We start from the raw sequence: 19,826 nt of genomic DNA, 5'->3' as shown, positions 1-19,826 counted from the left end.
ATATTATATTATATTATATTATATTATATTATATTATATTATATTATATTATATTATATTATATTATATTATATTATATTATATTATATTATATGATATTATATTATATTATATTATATTATATTATATTATATTATATTATTTTATATTAAGTAATGATGATAAGCACAAAGAAAAAAAGCGCATCGATATTTGGACGAAGTCTCGCTCAGTACTCTGAGTATATCTTCTGTGGTTAGGAATTTAGCAACATGAGATATGAGAAGGACTAAAAAATATATATTATTATATATATTCATAGTCATTGATTAGTTAGAATATGTTTGATAACCTGGCGCAGGTGGCAACAGGTCGTGTAGGGCACTTCTAAGGAAGTTCATATGAAATTCAACATTAATTTATAACCATCTTATTTTTAAAGATGTGATATAATTAATATATAGTTATAATATAAAACTAATTAATATAATAATTGATGTTAAAATATTACTATAGTATAAATTAATAATATAACATACTATCATTGATAATTATACAGGAAGAATAATAATATGATAAAAGATATTAATATATTTCTATATAATATTTTAATAACAATAAAATATAAGATAATTTTAATGCTAATTAAACAAGGAGATAATGCACATCACCGGGATAGTGATAAGGTTGAGCCAATAAATAATGGTGGGAGATTCACTATTTTAAAATGATGGTAGCCGATGATAAATAACTACCACGCATTATGTAGATTGCTGATGGAAATAAGGTTAACATTATAGTAACATTATAATTATTACTATAGTGTTCCAGTAACATGATGCCAATAGATAACAGTGTGGGAGAGAAGCGTGGCTGTTATCTTCGATATCTTAGCACATGTTCCCTCAGTGATAAACTGGGGCTAAACTATCACAATCAGCTTAGGTACATGTAGCGGCCTAAGTACACGTAGCGGCCTATTAGTACACGTAGCGGCCTATTAGTACACGTAGCGGCCTAAGTAGACGTAGCGGCCTAAGTACACGTAGCGGCCTATAAGTACACGTAGCGGCCCAAGTACACGTAGCGGCCTAAGTACACGTAGCGGCCTAATTAAGTACACGTAGCGGCCCAAGTACACATAACGGCCTAAGTACACGTAGCGGCAATCTGAATGAGGTGGCAACTTAAGCGGCATTGACGTTAGTTCAATCGAATAATTTTAAGGTTTAATAATAATCAATGCAACAAAAAATTTTTATATTTGGCTAAAAGAGAAATTCATTACAATGACATGTCATCGTTAATATGTCATCATTAATTCATTGCAATGATATGTCATCATTAATCCATGTTGTGTCATGATCAGGTATCACATGAATGATTCAATTTAATATCAAAGAGGGAAAAAAAATTGAGACGGTTATTTGTTATTTTCCCTTTATGCAAAAGTTAACATGCAGAATTTGCGTTTCGTCTCAATTAATTGAAGCTGAAATCAAATAAACATTTCGCTTGTGTGACCCAGCCATGCACGTGTCGGTATTGGTAGTTCAATTATTCATGGAATATCGACATAATTGGGGTTAAATAGTCAGTATATAAAGAAAATCTTCATACTCTCACCGGTTATTCCCATTTTGTTTTGTTTCTTTTGTTCCCATATATAACAAAGCGCTAATTTTTACTATTCCCATATAGGTTAAAAATAACAAAGTGCATATTTTCACATAAAGAAATAGAACTCAGCCCTACTACTATTATGTTTAAAAAAGCATTTTGTCATCTATGATGAAATCTAAATGATTATGTCAACCAAACAGAAATGCTGAACATTCACGTTTTAACTTCATTCAATGTCCCACTCCCTTTTAATCTTCTCCATCTATTATACGTATGTGGGGAAGTAGAATGCCTTTGATTTCTTCTCTTAATGTGTCTGTTGATTATGTTGTTTGTTCTGTTGGTCCTATTGTTGATTCTTCCTCTGTTCCTACTGTTGGTTCCTATGTGGTTATACTGTTGAATCTAATGTTGTTTCTTCTGTTGTTTCTTCTGTTGCTGTGTCGTCTTTTGATGTTTCTTCTGTTGCTGTGTCTTCTGTTGATGTTTCCTCTTCCGTTGTTTCTTCTGCTGTTTCTTCTGTTGGTTCTTCCGTTGTTTCTTCTGTTGGTTCTTCTGTTGATTCTTCCGTTGTTTCTTCTGTTGGTTCTTCTGTTGGTTCTTCCGTTGTTTCTTCCATTGTTTCTTCTGTTGTTTCTTCCGTTGATTCTTCCGTTGAACCATCCGTTCCGACAAAGGTCGTAGTCGTCTCTTCTATTGATTTGGTGGTCGTATAAGCAGGAGCCGGGAAGTCGCACTGGGTCCACAGATCGCACACACTAGGATCCCCGAGATCACAAAACTCTGTCCTGGGGTTGAAGAAATGGTCGGCGTCACATTCATATGGTCCACCTGGAGGTCCTCCATTTACATCGCAGAAATAATACCGCGAACAGTTCGTCAAGTCCGGACAAATTCCGAAGCACAAATCTTCGTCGGCACATGGCAGGGGAGGCGCCGGTACACACGATCCTTCTTTTGACACGTACTCTTCATCGGAACAGTCGGTGGACGCCGTAACGAACTGGTCCGTGCATTGGTACCCGATGGTACATTCAGAAGGTACAACCTCGTACACTGGGTCCCGGATGCCAAGGTTCGAGCAGTCCACGCAGGTTCCGCTGACGCAGGACGCGGATCCCTGATGGACCGCGGTACACTGAACGATGTCATATATACCTCGGGCGTCACACTTGGCGGTGTACGTAGAGTTGTATTCGTCGCAGACGTCAGTGGTGCACTCACACACCGAGGTGAATGTGGCGGGCACGCATGTGGCTTCTCTGGGGTTCACTTCTTCACAAACCTGCAAATATATCCACTTTATTAACCCTTCATCAACGACAAATAGTGAAAATTATATTACAAGTTCTGCAATAGATGAAAAATCCGTCCATGATAGCGCCAGCCTGAAATGTCAGATATTAACCATATATTATAAATAATTTTCAGTAGTGGCACTACAAATTTTTTTAAATAGGCAGAAAAACTTAAATATACCCTTACATAAAAGGAGTTACGCCCAGGATTCTGCTTAGAACTCGCCACACTCGGCCTAAGTTATTCTGGGCCTGTTTGGCCACCCGATCGAAAATAGCGACTAGCCAGAATCTATTTTCTAACTGTTAACGATTTTGTAATCTTTTAAGAGTAAGACAGGAGTGGGTTTAACCAATTATCTACCAGAGCTGCAAGCTGCTTAAGGGCTGCACTTCAAATCCAGAGCGGAACGCCTTAGGCAGAAACCTACGGAATGTTCCAATTCGCGCACCAGAACTTAATCGACCTGTGTTATTTGTTTATTAACTTAATTGACCTATGTGTTATCGTCGTTATTCGTTCTGGCGCATAAACAATATTCCAACCTTATATGTAGATGTCATATGTAGCAGTAGATTTATAGTTCCCGTTATAATGTAATTACTCCTACCATCCTGATCGAGTTGTACTCACGCTGCCGAGGATGCAGTGCGGGAGCTCAGTGAGGGCGGTGCCCTGACACATGTAGGGCTGCAGGCAGCTGCCGCAGAGGTACTCAGTGACCCCTGAGGGCACGTGGGAGCACAGCCCAGGGTCCAGCGGCGGCAACCCGCTGCACCCGGGGGCGAATTTGTGATGAAATTACCTTTAAATTACCATTATTTATACGTTGAAATATAATATTAAAATTACCTTTATTAATACGTGAAATATATTGAAATTACCTTTATTTAAACGTTGAAATATGATATTAAAATTACCTTTATTTATACGTTGAATACGTTGAAATATAATATTATAATACCTTTATTTAAACGTTGAAATATGATATGAAATGCGGACAACTACAACTATGAAATTTGAAACTTATTTAACCCTTTTTAATGTTGTAGATGAAGTACGACATCGATATGCGGGCAAATGCAGGGATAAAATTTGAAAATTATTTCACTTCTATTTCAACGTTAACATATAATATTGAAATTTATTGAAAATTACCTTTATTTATACGTTGAAATATGATATTAAATGCGGGCAACTTCCGGTATGAAATTTGAAAACTATTTCACTTATATTTAAACGTGCATTGTTGATGAAGTACGACATTAATTGAATGTGGGCAACTGCAAGCGTGAAATTTGAATTTGAAATTGTTTATATTTTAATATAGTAGATAGAATATAGCTTCGGCAAGTATGAATATTGAATAAAGATTGTTTTGAAATTAATTCTTTCTTCAATACGTAATATGAGAGTAATATTAGACTGTAAACGATATGCTATAGAAGGCTGTATTGAACACAGTATACTGTGTAAATGCAGGAGAATATGAATGTTTTAAATGTATAAGGTATAGCTTAGAAATTGTAATGTGTGTGTGACTGTGTGAAAAGCCGTAAGAAAATTCGTTTGAAATGAAAATTTGAAATTTTTGCGTGAATTATGTAACGAATATATTCTCAGAAAAATTACAGGTACATTGTCAAAATAGCAATGCATTTCTTGCTCTTGTGCAGTGGCCGCCCTGAACCAGTTTCACCCGGCAAAAAGGCATATCAGTGCTACGTCCGAAAAGTATGTCAATTTGGACAACATGAACCATTCATTTATCTGTGTGTACAAACACTACCTCTCTACCTCTCTTAGGGGTCTTCTCCTGTTAATTATTGATTAATTAATTAATTAATAGATAAACAGAAGGAATTTTTTCTCATTAATATAAAGTAGATGAGTCATTATAGAGACTTAGTCAATATTCATATAATAAAAGAGCTTGGAATTAAGTGAATAAGGTTATTAATTTATTTATATATGCATTGCAGTATATTAACAAATTATCAAACAGTTGAGAAATTTACGAGCCACTAATAAAATTATTAATAAATGAGAATTATTAATATGAATAAAAACATTAATTAATTAACTAAAGAATTGTTACCTCCCTGCTGTCACCAACACCAGCAGCACCTGGGCAAAATGTATCAAAATATCAAGTTTGTAATTAGTGAATTTTCTAATTCACTGCTTCTGTTATAACTACTGAATCATTCTCAAGCTTTTCAATAAATTATATAATATAAATATAATATATTCTAACTGCTATCAATCTACTGCAACAGTATTTAATTTTTGTAACTGCAACCAACCTCTTGCTGTGACGTCATAAATTTCAATCTCTAATTTTTTACAATATTACATTACTTTTAAAATATTAATTTTTAAATATTGTAATTCGTGCATTGCAATGGCATATGGCAATTCTTCAAAAGTTTTACATATATTATTTTTGGAAAATTACAATTTGCAGGCTAATCTGACCAATGCACTTAAAAAATATAACTCAGTACTCACTGCAGTGAGTGACAGAGAGCGCATTTTCTCGTCGACGAAAACTTGAGGTCACGGACGGACAGACAGACAGACAGTCGGACGGACGGACAGACAGTCGGACGGACGGACAGACGGACGGACGGACAGACAGTCGGACGGACGGACAGACAGTCGGACGGACGGACAGACGGATGGACAGACGGACATGACGAGCACAATAGTGCATTTTTTCCATAAACGAGAAAATGCGCTAAAAATAAACAAAATCGAGAATATTCATACGTTAAAATCAATAAAAAATAAAATGTAAACTTGTTCTTACCAAGGCGACCTGTAGCTGCATTGTTGACATCTTAATCCTTTTGTGATCAGGAATAATGATGTCTTTAATTCAATAATTAATTATTTATTTGTATAATAATATAATTAATTAATTAGTTACTGTCATGAATAAGGATTATCCTTCAGCGGCCAGGAATAAGGATAGTTTGAAAAAAGGTCAGTAATTAGGAGTAGTTTTAATTAATTATTCGCCATTAATGGTACTATAGTAATACAATTAATTAATTAATTAATTAATAAAGGTCAGGAATAAGGATAACATGTCTTTGTGTGTTTATATTAAACTGCTCACAATAAATATTACGGTTTTGAAAAAAAAACAGGAATTTGTATGCGGAAAAAATTTTTATGGTAAAAAAATGTCAGTACACAAATTTGTATTATTTGTGACGAAGATGTCGTGTTCGGATCTGGGAATAAACCACGTGTGGCCACTTATGAACAAAGTGGTCATACGTTACAAACTTATCTCTAATTTGAGTACGTAACTATTTGCTAAACAACATCTAAGATACTTTTGATTCTCTCTTACACACAAAATATTCAACTAATAAATGGCCACTAAGTGTTTCAAGGCTTGCAAACAATTCAGTCATTCGAATTTGATTCTCTCTTACACACAAAATATTTAATTAATGAATGGCCACTAAGTGTTTCTAAGTTTGCGAACAATTCAGTCATCACAATGCTGAGCAGTAGCGACAACCTCCCCCCTCCACGTCCCGGGGCAGCGCACTGCGGGCCTACTTATAGGCGTCCCGGCGGCTGCCACTTGCCATGCAGCGATGGGGTCATGTCCAGCATATTGTCTATATATTATTTATATATTGTCTATACGATCTGTATTGTCTATATTATATATCGACGATCAAATTGTCTATAGACCATCTATATATTGTCTATCCGATCTATATATGTAAATATATGATCTATATTATATATCGACGATCATATTATCTATAGACCATCTATATGATGTCTAAACGATCTATATATCGTCTATACAATCATTATTATATATCGACGATCATGTTGTCTAAAGCGATGTCACACTGCCATTAGTGCACTCAAACAAATTAGAGGAATTTTGTTCAAAAAGCGATGCACGGTTTGCCTTCAAGGCTCAAGCACTGCAAACCTAATGCTACTTTTTACGATAATTGATAATTATTGTAAATAATAATAATAATGCTTCATTTACTTTCATTAATTTAAACATGAATGTTCATTTGAATAATGAACGAGAATATGAGCGTGGTTGATGAACGATATTTAAAAGAAATGGATTCCATTGATTAACGATATAGAAAAATGCTGTATCATAATGGATTAAATTAAAATAAATTAGTCCCTCTATAAATGATATTATGAGAAATATAACTTATATTTATGAACAGTATTGAAGGAAATGCCTTTTATAACTTAACGAAATATTGGTTCATTATACGTAAAATAGTTAATTAAATAACGGGATAATAAAACTCGACATAATTCAATTTATAATATACAATATACTATATACAACGTCTGGACAATTTATATGAATGATCTTATTAAAGAAATTTCACAATAATACTTTATTTACATGCATTAAACTCAAAGAAATCTCGTAGAAAAATTCAAAATTCGTGACACGCATAAAAAATAAGAAGAAAAAAACGACATATAAAAAACCCAAGCCTGAACACAAATGAAATATTCTATAAAAATAAATGTAATTAAAATATTTAATTGGACTCCGTTATGAACCTCGTACACTCATAAAAATCAGCGAGACTTTGTACAAATAGCGATTCATATTTTCCTTTATGTGGGTCAACCTGACCCAGTTTGGCCCGGCAAAAATGCGTATCAGTGCTACGTGAAGGTAATGCACCACATTACAGACAGCATGACACATATATTTTTCTGAGTGAAAAAAAATATATATATATATATACCAGCAAAAAATACATATTTTGCTGGTGCGGTGGGGTAGGAAAGTGGGTCACTATAGGAAAGTGGGTCAATATTTGGACAATATGACCTGCTTATTTTCCTGAGTCTACGTAGCCGCGTCACGACCAGAAAAAAAAACAAGAAAAAAGCATAAAAACAAACATATAAATAACATGAAACAACAAAAAAAAATAATAAATTAAAAACTCTTCATCCGCATAATAATTAACTAATGATTTTAATGACGTTTATAATAATAGTTATTATTAATGATAATAAACGAAGATCGAAGTTGTGGGATGATTTTGTATGCGTAAAGATACGATGAAGCCTTCATTCAGGTAAATGAATGTGTCACCGGACGTGTGCCGCTACCTTTAATCTTGTCAGGATAATGAAGCTCCACGGCCAAACGCCGGCAACTATCTTGTAAAAAGTTCACTTTATTGCACTGGGATGTTCATTCATTAAAACTTCGGTTACAAAAGTAAAACTTGCCTTTTATTCCAGTAAAGAAAAATTAAAAGCAACAGGTTGAATAAAATAGTACAGCAAACACGATGGACATTACACTGCTTGATGGAGCATATAGAGCACAGCCACAGTAACTAGCGCTAGGGCACAAGATCTCTAGTGCAACGGAGCGAGGTGAGTTCAGGCTAGAACCTCACTGTAGGGCTGGCGGGACACGACTAACTACCCGACTCACAGCCGCTCAGACATGACCTCGTCCTACGTGGTTCCCACTGCTACAGGTCTGACTCAAATGTTACAAGCGCAGCTTCGCAACAGAACAATCTAGCCAAAAATGCATATGGGAATGAATGATCGTATCAATTAAGCAATGAATATTTTAGTGAACGATGTTCATCGTTCACAAATGTGTCACATTGTTAAACATATCATTACTATTTAATAATAACATATTATTAAAGATAAAAAACAAAATGTGCAGACAAAATGTGCATCGCTAGTTGGACAGTGTCTATATTTTTATGAGTTACGTATACACCGAACAACCCACCACACAAAGTATACATGGTACTAACTATTATTAATTTTATTGAATAACATTAATATAACAATCATCAATAATATATTTTTCGTCGGAGATTCATCGAAACATTCAGGCCATCTTAATACAGATAATCAAGTGAGGTTAATACAGATAATACAGGCCATCTTAATACAGATATAAAGGTGAGATTAATACAGGCCATACAGGAAAATGCCAACACTGAGGGAAATAAGCTAGACTTTGTCTATAAAAGTGCTGTAACTTCAGCCATTATGTGGGTCATCCTGACACAGTTTGGGCCGGTAATAGGGAATGGGCGTATCAGTGCTACGTACTGAGTGAGAAAGTGTGTATCTTTTTGGACAATTTGACCCATACATTTTTTAAGGTAAATTTGAAATTTTCTTCACATTTAAAACAATAAATTTGAATTAATTTTAATCATTATTTAATAATGTATTAAGTAATTTAATTACTTCCGTGATCAAGATTATCGTAATCTTAAATACCATCAGCACTGATAACATTAAGATAATCTTTAATATATAATCAAGATTATTTTACTTATTGATGAGTCAAGTGACACAAAATAAGTGAGTCAAGTGACACAGAGCTGCTGCAGGTGATGAGTCAAGTGACACAGAGCTGCTGCAGGTGATGAGTCAAGTGACACAGAGCTGCTGCAGGTGATGAGTCAGAGCAAGTGAGTCAAGTGACTCAGATGAGTCAGGCGTGACCAGGACGTGGCCGTACCCTATGACCTCGTGACAGACGGACGGCGCGGTCACGTCACGCAGGCGCACCCCGCACAACCTCTGGGGGGTTAAATTATTGTAGTTCTGCAGTTTGTAGAATATGATTCATTTTTGATACCTATTTCATATTTTACATGAAAAAATATATATACAAATAAATATTGGGCTACTAAAAATATTTCATATTCATTCATATTCATTTGGGATATATTTTATATAAAAAATATAAATATATACTGGTACTATATACAAGTAAATATTGGGCTACCGAAAATATTTCGTATTCATTCATTTCACATTCGTTAGAGCTACCAAAATATATAAATATATTTTATATATTTATATATTATATAAATAAAATATATAAATATATTTTGGTAGCCCAATATTTATTTGTAAGCTAAAAATTTTCGAGTGCAGCGCGTTTTCCTGGCTCTTATATCCAGTCGAAATCTATTTTCACTATGACAAAATTTCAACGTTGCAAGCGACAATAATAAATTCGATGGTCAACTTTTGGGAAGCTTGAAGATTTGACTAAAATAAAGGAACTAATTAGTGTAAATCAGTTTTGTATCATTGACAACAGACAATAATTATATAATTATTATAGCAAGATATTTTGGATTCACATCAAAGGTCGGGTAGATCTTGCATAGCAATTCAAGATCACACAACCCCTGTGGGGGATGAGGGGTTAGAGGGGGTCGGTGGGTGAGAGGGGAACGGTGGGTGAGAGAGAGAGAGAGGGGGTGGGTCGGTGAGAGAGGGGGTCACCTGAATGCCAGTCCTGAGTGGCAGTGCAGTGAGTGTGAGACGGTGGCAGGCGCCAGGCAGGAGGGGTGGCAGGGGGCGGCAGACGACGCAGTGCCACTCACAGCCACTGCCACTGCCAGCGCCCGGCAGCGCCTCCAGCCGCAGTGCCAGCGTCCGAGTCCTGACCGCGGTTATTGTTGTCAATAATGATTATACTATGATTTTATTTTATTATTAAGGATTAAATTATTAATTATTATTGATTTAATCAAATATTAATGATTATTTAATTATCAATTATTTATTTAATTAATAAAAGTTAATTAATTAATTATTGATGTTTTAATTAATCATAAATGGTTATAATAATAGGTATTAATTAATTATAATAATAGGTATTAATGCCTCCAGCCGCAGCGTCCTCGTGCTGACCGCGGTGACAGCCATTATTGTTGACGATAATAATGATTATAGCATTTTATTTAATTATAATATATTAATTATTTAATTATTAATAATTAAATTAATTATTTATTTATTTTTAATTTAATTATTAATAAATTCCTGGCAGCGGTTAATATTGTTAATGATTATAATAGGATTTTAAATAATTATTAATGATAATTAATAAGTGATTAATTCCGTTTTTCATTTGAATTAAAAAAAAAATAAATAAATAATTCCTTGCTTTTCTAGGAGTAATTCGAATTTACTTAACATTATTAATTATTAAAGATTATTTAATTATTTTATTAATTATTAATGATAATTTAATTAATTAATTAATTATTAATGATTTTTTTAATTAATTTTCAAAGGTTATAATAATAGGGTACTGATAATATAACAATAGCAAATATTGATGATATAATCATAATAATAAATTAATACGAAATAATATATAAACAACAAATTAAATGATACATAATGAGATTTGAATAAACACAAAATACGGCGATATACTTAAAATAAATAGATTATATTATTGGTAAAGCAGACAACCCGTGTGTTACAGACACCCACCCCGTGTTACAGACACCCACCCCGTGTTACAGACACCCACCCCGTGTTACAGACACCCAGCACCACGTCGAAGGTCTGCTCCAGGGTGACGGTGGCCGGACACTCGAGCAGCTTCACCACCACCTCCGCTGGGGGGGCGCCAGCCTGGGGGGGGCAGGGGGTTAATACGGGGTCATGGGTGGGTCAACCTGACTCAGTTTGAAGGCGTATCAGTGATACGTGCAGATGGCAGTTTGATCCCTTTATTTATTCGAGTGGACGAACAATTTTGAAACTTTTTTCACATAAATCTAGATTATATAATTATCCATTTAGCTGAAAACTGACCATTAATTTTTTAATAGGATTATAGACCAATTAAAATTTTTTTCCAAAAAGTTTTTAAAAAAATAGAGCACAGACTATTTAAAAAAAATAAAGCACAGACTATCAGACTGCATGCACCAGTTTGTCTGTAGTCTGCCTTACCTACTGATTATAACAAATTAGATTACGTCACTATAATAAAATTACATTATTATAGACATGAAATAATTAATTAATAAATAAATAACACAACACAAAAGAAGACCAGTCACGCTAGCCAGTAGTCCTGCTTTCTGAAAATTGCTAGGAATGCACGATTAAATTGAGATTTTTAAATATAATTCTAAAAATTATACATGAATGATAGTATTACATGAATAAATATACACAAATTATATAATGACAATGATTAATCAATAATAAAATGAGATAAAAATTATTCATATACAGACCACACATGCTGGCTGGTCTGTAGTTTGCATTACCGAGTTTATCAATTACTGAAATCACACAATTACCACCTAGTTAAACATAATAATTAATATAATTATTAATATATATTATAAATTTAAAAAATAGTCTAGCAGACACTCACGCTGCGCTGGAACTGGCTGGTCTGTAGTCTGCCAGAGTCGCCCAGGTTGGACCGCCAGACAAGGTCCAGTTTGCCGAGGGTCGCTGAGCCCTCAGGGCTGGGGGTGAGGGTTGGACCCTCGGAGGGGGTCAGGCGGTACAGGTACTGCCGGGTCTCATGGGGGGCTACCACGTTCAGGGGTCCAAACAACGGGTTGCTGGGGTTCGGGGGGTTCAAGGGGTTAGGGGGGTTCGAAAGGGTAGAAGGATTTGATGGGTTCAAAATTTTTGATGGATTCGAAGGGTCCAATGGATTTGAGGGGTTCAAAGGGTTCGAGGGGTCCACAGGGGGGTCTTGGTGTAGGCTGTTCAAGGCCACAACTGAAAAAAAGTAAAATATTATAAAAAATTACAACTACAGACTCTGACGTGGAGATAAATAGAAAATTCAAGTGAAAAGTTTGCCTGGGGATGATATTTTTGAAAAGATATTCCTATTCTTGATATTAGGTTTATTTATTCATTAATATATTTAAATTTTTACATTTAATTAAAGCAGGATTTTCAAATATTCTGAAAAGTTATTCCTATTCTTGATATTAGACATTAATTCATTCATATATTTGAATTTTTACACATAATAAAAACCAGGATTTTCATTTTACTTATTGAAATTATGATGCGCTTCACCCCAGACCCTTTACTCTCACCCCGGTACAGCGGGGAGGCTCCATGGAGACCCTCACCCCACCTCACCCCGGTACAGCGGATAGGGCTCCATGGAGACCCTCACCCCACCTCACCCCGGTACAGCGGAGAGGGCTCCATGGAGACCCTCTCGAGGCAGATGGGCGCTGAAGTGATGTTCTCCACGGCGGCCTCGACCAGCACGTCCGAGCTTCCCTGCACCCATATATTAACTGTTAACAATGATATTCATACCTGAACAGCTTAAAACAATACTAAGCACGAATATTTGATAGTTGCAATAGATACATTAACTGTTGCCAATGATATTCTTACCAAAATTACTTATAATCATACTAACTCTCAGTAATCAAAGATTTAATGCTGAAAATACGGATTTATTGAATATCAATAATGCTCTTTGTACCGAAATGACTCAGTATGATACTACAGTTGGAGCAGGAACATTTAATATTTGGTATACAAATACAATAATAACCAACATTAATGCCATTTGTAACTTAGGAAATTGTAAAGAAAATTTCCTCCAGTAGACAAAAAGGTGGACTCTTTTATTAGAGTGCATAACATGTTGTCTATTCTTTTAGTATATAGTCCTTATAAAAATACAAAACTAAATGTTGAAAAAGTGGAATTAGGACCCAAAGAAGCAGGGAAATGAAAATATTGATAATAGGACGTGTTGTGGAATCAGGGAGGAAATAAACTTGGGTAATCAAAGCTTTATTCAACAAATGCCCAGTTACCTGGAAGAATAATGATCGATGTAAAATACTAATCAACACAACACGACAATATCACAATATAACATAACACAAGTATTATTCAAGAGACTACAATGCAATTACACTTATATAACAAAAGAGAGATCCGTTCATACTGGATAAAACAAAGAGACTGCGAACGAACACTGGAGTCGAGCGACATTACGTCGTGTTGTGACATAGTAAAACTAGTTCAATATTAGGACAGGACAGGGATAAAACATTCATAATAAGACAGATAAAATATTGATGATAGGGCACCTGTACGTTGACAAAGCGGGTGCGGATGTCAACAGGTTTCATCACTTGGAACTTGTAGAACTTGCGGAAGCTCAGAGTCTCCCCTGACGCTGCTAGGTAGCTCACCGCACACACCAGGCTGGCGGGGCATTGAAATTATTTGTTGTTTCAACATTAACTTTTTATTAAGTTATTTAATTAAATAAGTTATTTGATTACAAGTTTTTATTAAGGTATTTAATTAATTAAGTTATTTGATTAAAAGTTTTTATTGAGGTATTTAATTAATTAAGTTATTTGATTAAAAGTTTTAATTGATATATTAAACGTATTGTGTTTACTATTTTATCAAAAAAATATTGTTATGATTTTAATAAAGCTAGTATTGAGGCTTGCCATCTCAATATCAGCTTTATTAAACAATCATAGTTGACATATTCCATTTAATGTATTGCTATTTTATAAAAATAGCAATACACTTGTTTGAATCTTACACTAAAAAGTGCCTGTCTTTGTCCTCCAGTCTAATGGAATTGCCATTATTCAACACTAACATGTGCCTGTCTTGGACATCCAGTCTAATGGAATTGCCATTATTCAACACTAACATGTGCCTGTCTTTGTCCTCCAGTCTAATGGACCTGCCATTATTCAACACTAACATGTGCGTGCCGACATCTTTGACTTCATGTTGAATAGTTGAACTGGTGACGTCATCAGGCTGTAGCTCCAGCAACACCTCCGTCTCCCCGCCCAGCAGCGCAACCCTCTCGCTGCCGATCTGCAGCACAGCCTGTAACACAGGATACAGTATTATTTCAAATTAACACAGCTGCAACACAGCCTGTAATACAGGATACAGTATTAATTCAAATTAACACAGCTGCAACACAGCCTGTAATACAGGATACAATATTAATTCAAACCAACACAGCTGCAACACAGCCTGTAATACAGGATACAATATTAATTCAAATAACACAGATGCAGCACAGCCTGTAATACAGGATACAATATTAATTCAAATTAACACAGATGCAACACAGCCTGTAATACAGAATACCATATAAATTCAAACTAACACAGATGTAACACAGAATACAATATTAATTCAAACCAGTACACCATACAGTCCAACACACTTCCATCAAATGCAACACAGAATTATTTCAAACACACAGCTGTATTATTAACATACAACACAATATGTAGCTGTAGCCACCATTATTGTACTAAAGTGCCCATTTAGTACAATACATTGTACTAAAAATAATGCGTATTTTTTTACTTTACATCAATAATATATTTTTCAATATTTTAAATTGAGGTATACTAGACACAAAAAATTCACAAATAAAAAATATTCTTGTTGCACATACTATTAGCTTCAATAAAAAATGCTATTGAAAAGGGATTAAAGAAAATAAACCTTAATTTCATTCGTTCCACACTAGGTAGCATTGACATTCATATATACATTGATATTTGATATTTTAGTTAGTTAATGAATGAAGTTGATAATAAATCAACAGAAGATAAAGATGCCTGACCTTGATGTTGACTTGCTGGATGAAAAATGCTATTGAAAAAGTGTTAAAGAAAATAAACCTTAATTTCTTGTGTTCCACACTAGCCACTAGGTGGTATTGACATTCATATATACCCTACCTACATTGATATTTGATATTTTTTGAAGTTAGGTAATAAATGAAGATAATAAATCAACAGAAGATAAAGATCCCCCACCTTGATGTTGACTTGCTGGATGGCAGAGACGCTGCTGTTGTGCACACACAGGCAGCACGAGAACATCTCCCCCAGATATATGTTCCTTGTGGGCAAACATTACGGGTGATGCAGTGGTACCAGCACATAGGTATATTAGATTATATTGGTGATATTATTATATATTAGGATATACTGGGGGATATTATTATATATTAGAATATAGTGAGGTTATTGTTATATATTAGAATTTATAGGGATTACTATTACGTACTGTATATATTAGAATGTACTGGAGTTATTATTATTTATTAAAATATATTGGAGTTCAGATATTGGCAGCAGAATAGAATTGTGGGTTCATCCTGAAAAATATCCATATCAAGTAGCATATTTTCAGACATGAATCAGATCATACAAATATTCCCATCATACATAAATCAAATTCATGCATTTCCTGCTGCATTAATATACAAGATAATATTCAACAGCTTCACCCAGTTGTTTGGTGTGGCTTGGATTTTTAAATGCAAAAATATGCCATCTTTGTGACCCTTTAATACCTATACTTCTGATGCTACAACAAACAAAAGTATTCATAACATGTACACAGGAATAATGTATTCAAATAAGTTACTTTTACATGTTCACTTATATTCAGCCGTTCGAAACTTTGCCCAGCATGTAATGCATCATATTCACTAATGTTGAACAAAAAACATATAAAATCATAATGCTGTATATTACTTCAGTCATTCATTAAAATTCATAGAGTAACTTCATAGAATTGAATGACAAATGCTTTCAGCCCGCATCAAAAACGAATTTACCTATATGCAAAAAAGGACTATTAGAGAATACAACTAGATATACTTCTTCTCTAATTTGGTCCATATAGACCAAACTAGTATTGAAATTAGGATTTGATGCAGTAGGCCTTTATTATTGAAATTAGTCCAATTAAGGACAATTACAAAATATTCATATATATATATAAATATGATTATATTGAGTTAAAACGTCAAAATGCATTAAAAAAAAATGAAATGTTAACACGACAAAAATATTCACCCAAAACTTTGCGGCAGAAGCAGGACCTGCCCAATGCCGGTATATGGCAGGCCGCTGGGAATGGCCATGTCCTGCCGCAGGTCGGCATTCAGCAGGTCGGCTGGCAGGTCACGAGCATCGCAGGTCACCGAGATGCTGGAGAAGAGTGACGGCCGAGTCAGACGCATCACTGCCCAAAAAAAAAAAAAATATTCACACAAATAGCCTATTACTGTATCAAATTTTGCAATGATGATGAATTTTGATAAAAATGTCTAAGTTTTAATGTTACAGACATATAGGAAATGGTTGATGAACTTAAGATGAAAGATCTTTTTCTTTCCATTAAACAGTTCATAATATGTATTACATAAGTTTCAACAGTGCGTCTTAATAGTGATCAAAAATATGCCTAAATGATAGGCTATAATAGGTTTTGGAAGATATTAATTGCATTACAATCTTACAATAACATTACTAGCTAATAGTATAAGGTGGTACCTATGTGCTGTTTTATAGAAAGGATTTGGATTGAGAATTAGTATACGTACGGTACTACTGCACTTAGAAGGAATTTTGATCAAAATGTTTACAGGAAATGAGTGGATAATACTGAGTAATTAACTAGAACATAAAGAGGAGTTCAGAAAGTTCATAAATTTTACTTTAATTGCAATAGACATATATGTTTGCTAAAAAGATGGCATAGGTATATCTACAAAATTTTATGATTGAAACAATGATGCCAACAAAACACCTTTACTATAACAAGAATGAAAGACTTGCTTTCTAGATTAGTGATAATATGTTCTGTAGTTTGAACTAAATTTGATATCTGGGCATCCTATAATAAATTTAGCAGACACTTTAAAAACGTGAAATACCTAGCCATGTTTTCTCTAGCCAATGTAGGCAAGATCAATAAACATTTTGGCAACCCAATAAAATATGAAACAAAATCCTTATTGGAAACTTAATCTTAGAGGATGCAGAGAGATAGCAAATACCTGAAGTCCTTTGGTAACATTTTAGCAACTAAATCTATGTCTTCAGACTTCAGGAGATGTTGCACACACATGTCTCTTTGAATACCTATTTACATGTAATTTGGGCAATAAATCTGGAATTTTTGGTAGTTCTGGACACAAGTCCTCAATAATACTGATGAAAATTTCAGCCTTAAACCTGATTTTTGCTACACAATTGCCAAACTCTGCATAGTGGCTTGAATTCTGTGTTCAACCAATGAATTTCATTAACATAATTTCCCATCAGAATATTAACATCATTAATTGCTGAGATTTAAGTTTGGATATAAGTTACCATTTAGACTTATTTAAACTTCTGTACAGAGAACAAACTTACCTTTCAGGGTGAGTGGGTGCTCTTTTTCTTTGACTTCCATGTTTCATATAAATACTTTGGAACTGAATATTATTCCACAAAATTTTCTCTGCAATCAGCAAGTTATACAATCAAATAATTATCAAAAATACTGCCCAAAAAAGACTGATGATGCTAATTCATACTATTTTGTGATGCCCAATGATACATTAATTTTGTGACAAGTGAAATTTTATTTGCTGGGAGAGGTATTTAAGCAAAATTCTCTATCATACTCTAAATTTTTTTATATTGCTGACCAGAGCCTGTGCTAACCAGGTTCTACTGTAGATGCATTTTTGCTGACCAGGTTACCAGAATCCCTGCAACTGCTGTGCTGTACTACCCCCTCTCACAGTCTCTCAGGAATGGTCACCATTTTGTTTTGGATTGAGGTAGGCTACCTATGCAAATTCCAGTCCAGCAATAAAGTCTTAAAGCCAACACTAGTCAGCAAGTTTTTTCTTGAGCAAGTTTTTTCAATCCAGTAAATTCTTTTAACTACAGACCTTATCAGAAGCGAAAGTAATTCTCCAAAATATAATTTTTGAAAATTTTCTTTAAAGATTTTTTAGGGATAGAGTGAGATAGACTGCTACGTCTGGCGTCTGCTAGTGAACATATTATAGAATTATATGATTTCTTAAATCCTAATGTTCTTCATATTGGCAAACCAGTGATATTTCAGAATCAGTTCATTTTTAATTGTCTCATTAATAATTAATCAATACTCTGCTGGTTTACTTATTGGACTTGAAAATGAACTTGAAACTGAAGTTGAAAACTTGAAAGTTGAAGGTGAGACTGGTGAGTCTAAAAAATTCTCTGCTGAGACTGTCTCAGCCTATGGGTGAGTGTGACTGGATAGTCCTTTATTATTTTAAGCTACAGAGATTAGGCTTATGACTTATGTATGAGTATGACAGTAGGTATCCACTGTGCTGAGAGTGAACGAAGATTTAAAGACCTACGGCGACGCATTATCGGCAAAATTTTCGCCTTCACAAGATCTTGCCGACACATTTAGATTAAAATTCTTGCATTTAATATATTTCTCAGTCTTCAGCCAACTATTTAGAAAAAAAAAGGAAGGTTTCCGGTACGTTGGATGGATTACGATGCAGCGAAGCTTGTCCGGAAATCAGTTGCTACGCATCTTTAAAATGGCCGGCGACGCTTTGGGCTTAAAAATCCATATATTGCCGACGCTGCATCCACCCTCTGCAAATCTGCATAGTGGGTAGGTATGATGTATAGGAAAAAATATGAACTTCAACTTTAACTCTTTAAGCAAGTAAAGCAACTTTTATTTTTGCAATAGGTGCCTATTTCAATTAGTTTTGATGCTATACGCAGCTATAGCATCCTAATGCTAAGACAGAGGACTGTCCCAATTCATGCCACCCAACGGTACCATCCCTCATTACCCTGTTTGACAGTATTCTTTAGCCTTCAGGAATAATTAATATGTTCATTGCTCACAAGAGTCAAGAGTGACAAGACTGTCAAGACAAAGTATGTTTTATGGAATTTATGCAGTATATAAGACAAAGCAATTTGCTGATATAGGAAAATTATATCATCAGTAAAGAGTAGACAATAAAACTAGAGATGTCATTTATGCAAATTATCATACAGAATAAATGAATAATAGCCTCCACTTCAAGTCTCACTCTCAGTCTCTCACCAGCCTCGGCAGTACTATAGGTAATTAGACATGATGTCCGTACAAGAGGAAATTTCAGGTCTGTTTCAATTAGATGATGATGATGATGTCTTTTTTCAGGCGTCGTAAAGGACCCCAAACAGGTCAGTTGTCACACCTGGACACGGCAATTTCAACGCTTCTTTTCA

General features: G+C 34.5%; 2 protein-coding genes across 2 annotated transcripts in view; both read right to left on the bottom strand.

Annotated features, from left to right (window-relative positions):
- The window catches only part of LOC108679187 (threonine-rich protein-like), a 5,926-nt gene extending 192 nt beyond the window's left edge, over window positions 1–5,734 (bottom strand). The window contains exons 1-4 of the mRNA XM_018167787.1: window positions 5,714–5,734; window positions 5,000–5,028; window positions 3,535–3,673; window positions 2,000–2,887 (exon numbers count right to left, since the gene is read on the bottom strand). Of these exons, the coding sequence (XP_018023276.1) occupies window positions 2,000–2,887; window positions 3,535–3,673; window positions 5,000–5,028; window positions 5,714–5,734 (1,077 nt within the window). The remainder of the gene's footprint in view (window positions 1–1,999; window positions 2,888–3,534; window positions 3,674–4,999; window positions 5,029–5,713) is intronic.
- Window positions 5,735–9,351: 3,617 nt separating this feature from the next.
- LOC108679186 (trafficking protein particle complex subunit 13) lies at window positions 9,352–18,036 on the bottom strand. Its single transcript, XM_018167786.2, has 10 exons — window positions 17,955–18,036; window positions 16,611–16,779; window positions 15,561–15,645; window positions 14,477–14,607; window positions 13,836–13,953; window positions 12,906–13,005; window positions 12,125–12,483; window positions 11,264–11,367; window positions 10,222–10,381; window positions 9,352–9,504 (listed from the first exon to the last, which is right to left on the bottom strand). Exons 1-10 carry the CDS (start codon window positions 17,992–17,994, stop codon window positions 9,352–9,354), a joined length of 1,419 nt encoding a protein of 472 aa, XP_018023275.1. The 5' UTR covers window positions 17,995–18,036.
- Between the last annotated feature and the right edge of the window lie 1,790 nt (window positions 18,037–19,826).

The sequence above is a fragment of the Hyalella azteca genome, unplaced genomic scaffold (assembly GCF_000764305.2).
Source record: "Hyalella azteca isolate HAZT.00-mixed unplaced genomic scaffold, Hazt_2.0.2 contig16339, whole genome shotgun sequence".
Taxonomy (NCBI): Eukaryota; Metazoa; Arthropoda; class Malacostraca; order Amphipoda; family Hyalellidae; genus Hyalella; species Hyalella azteca.
This window is presented reverse-complemented; position numbering and strand designations above follow the sequence as displayed.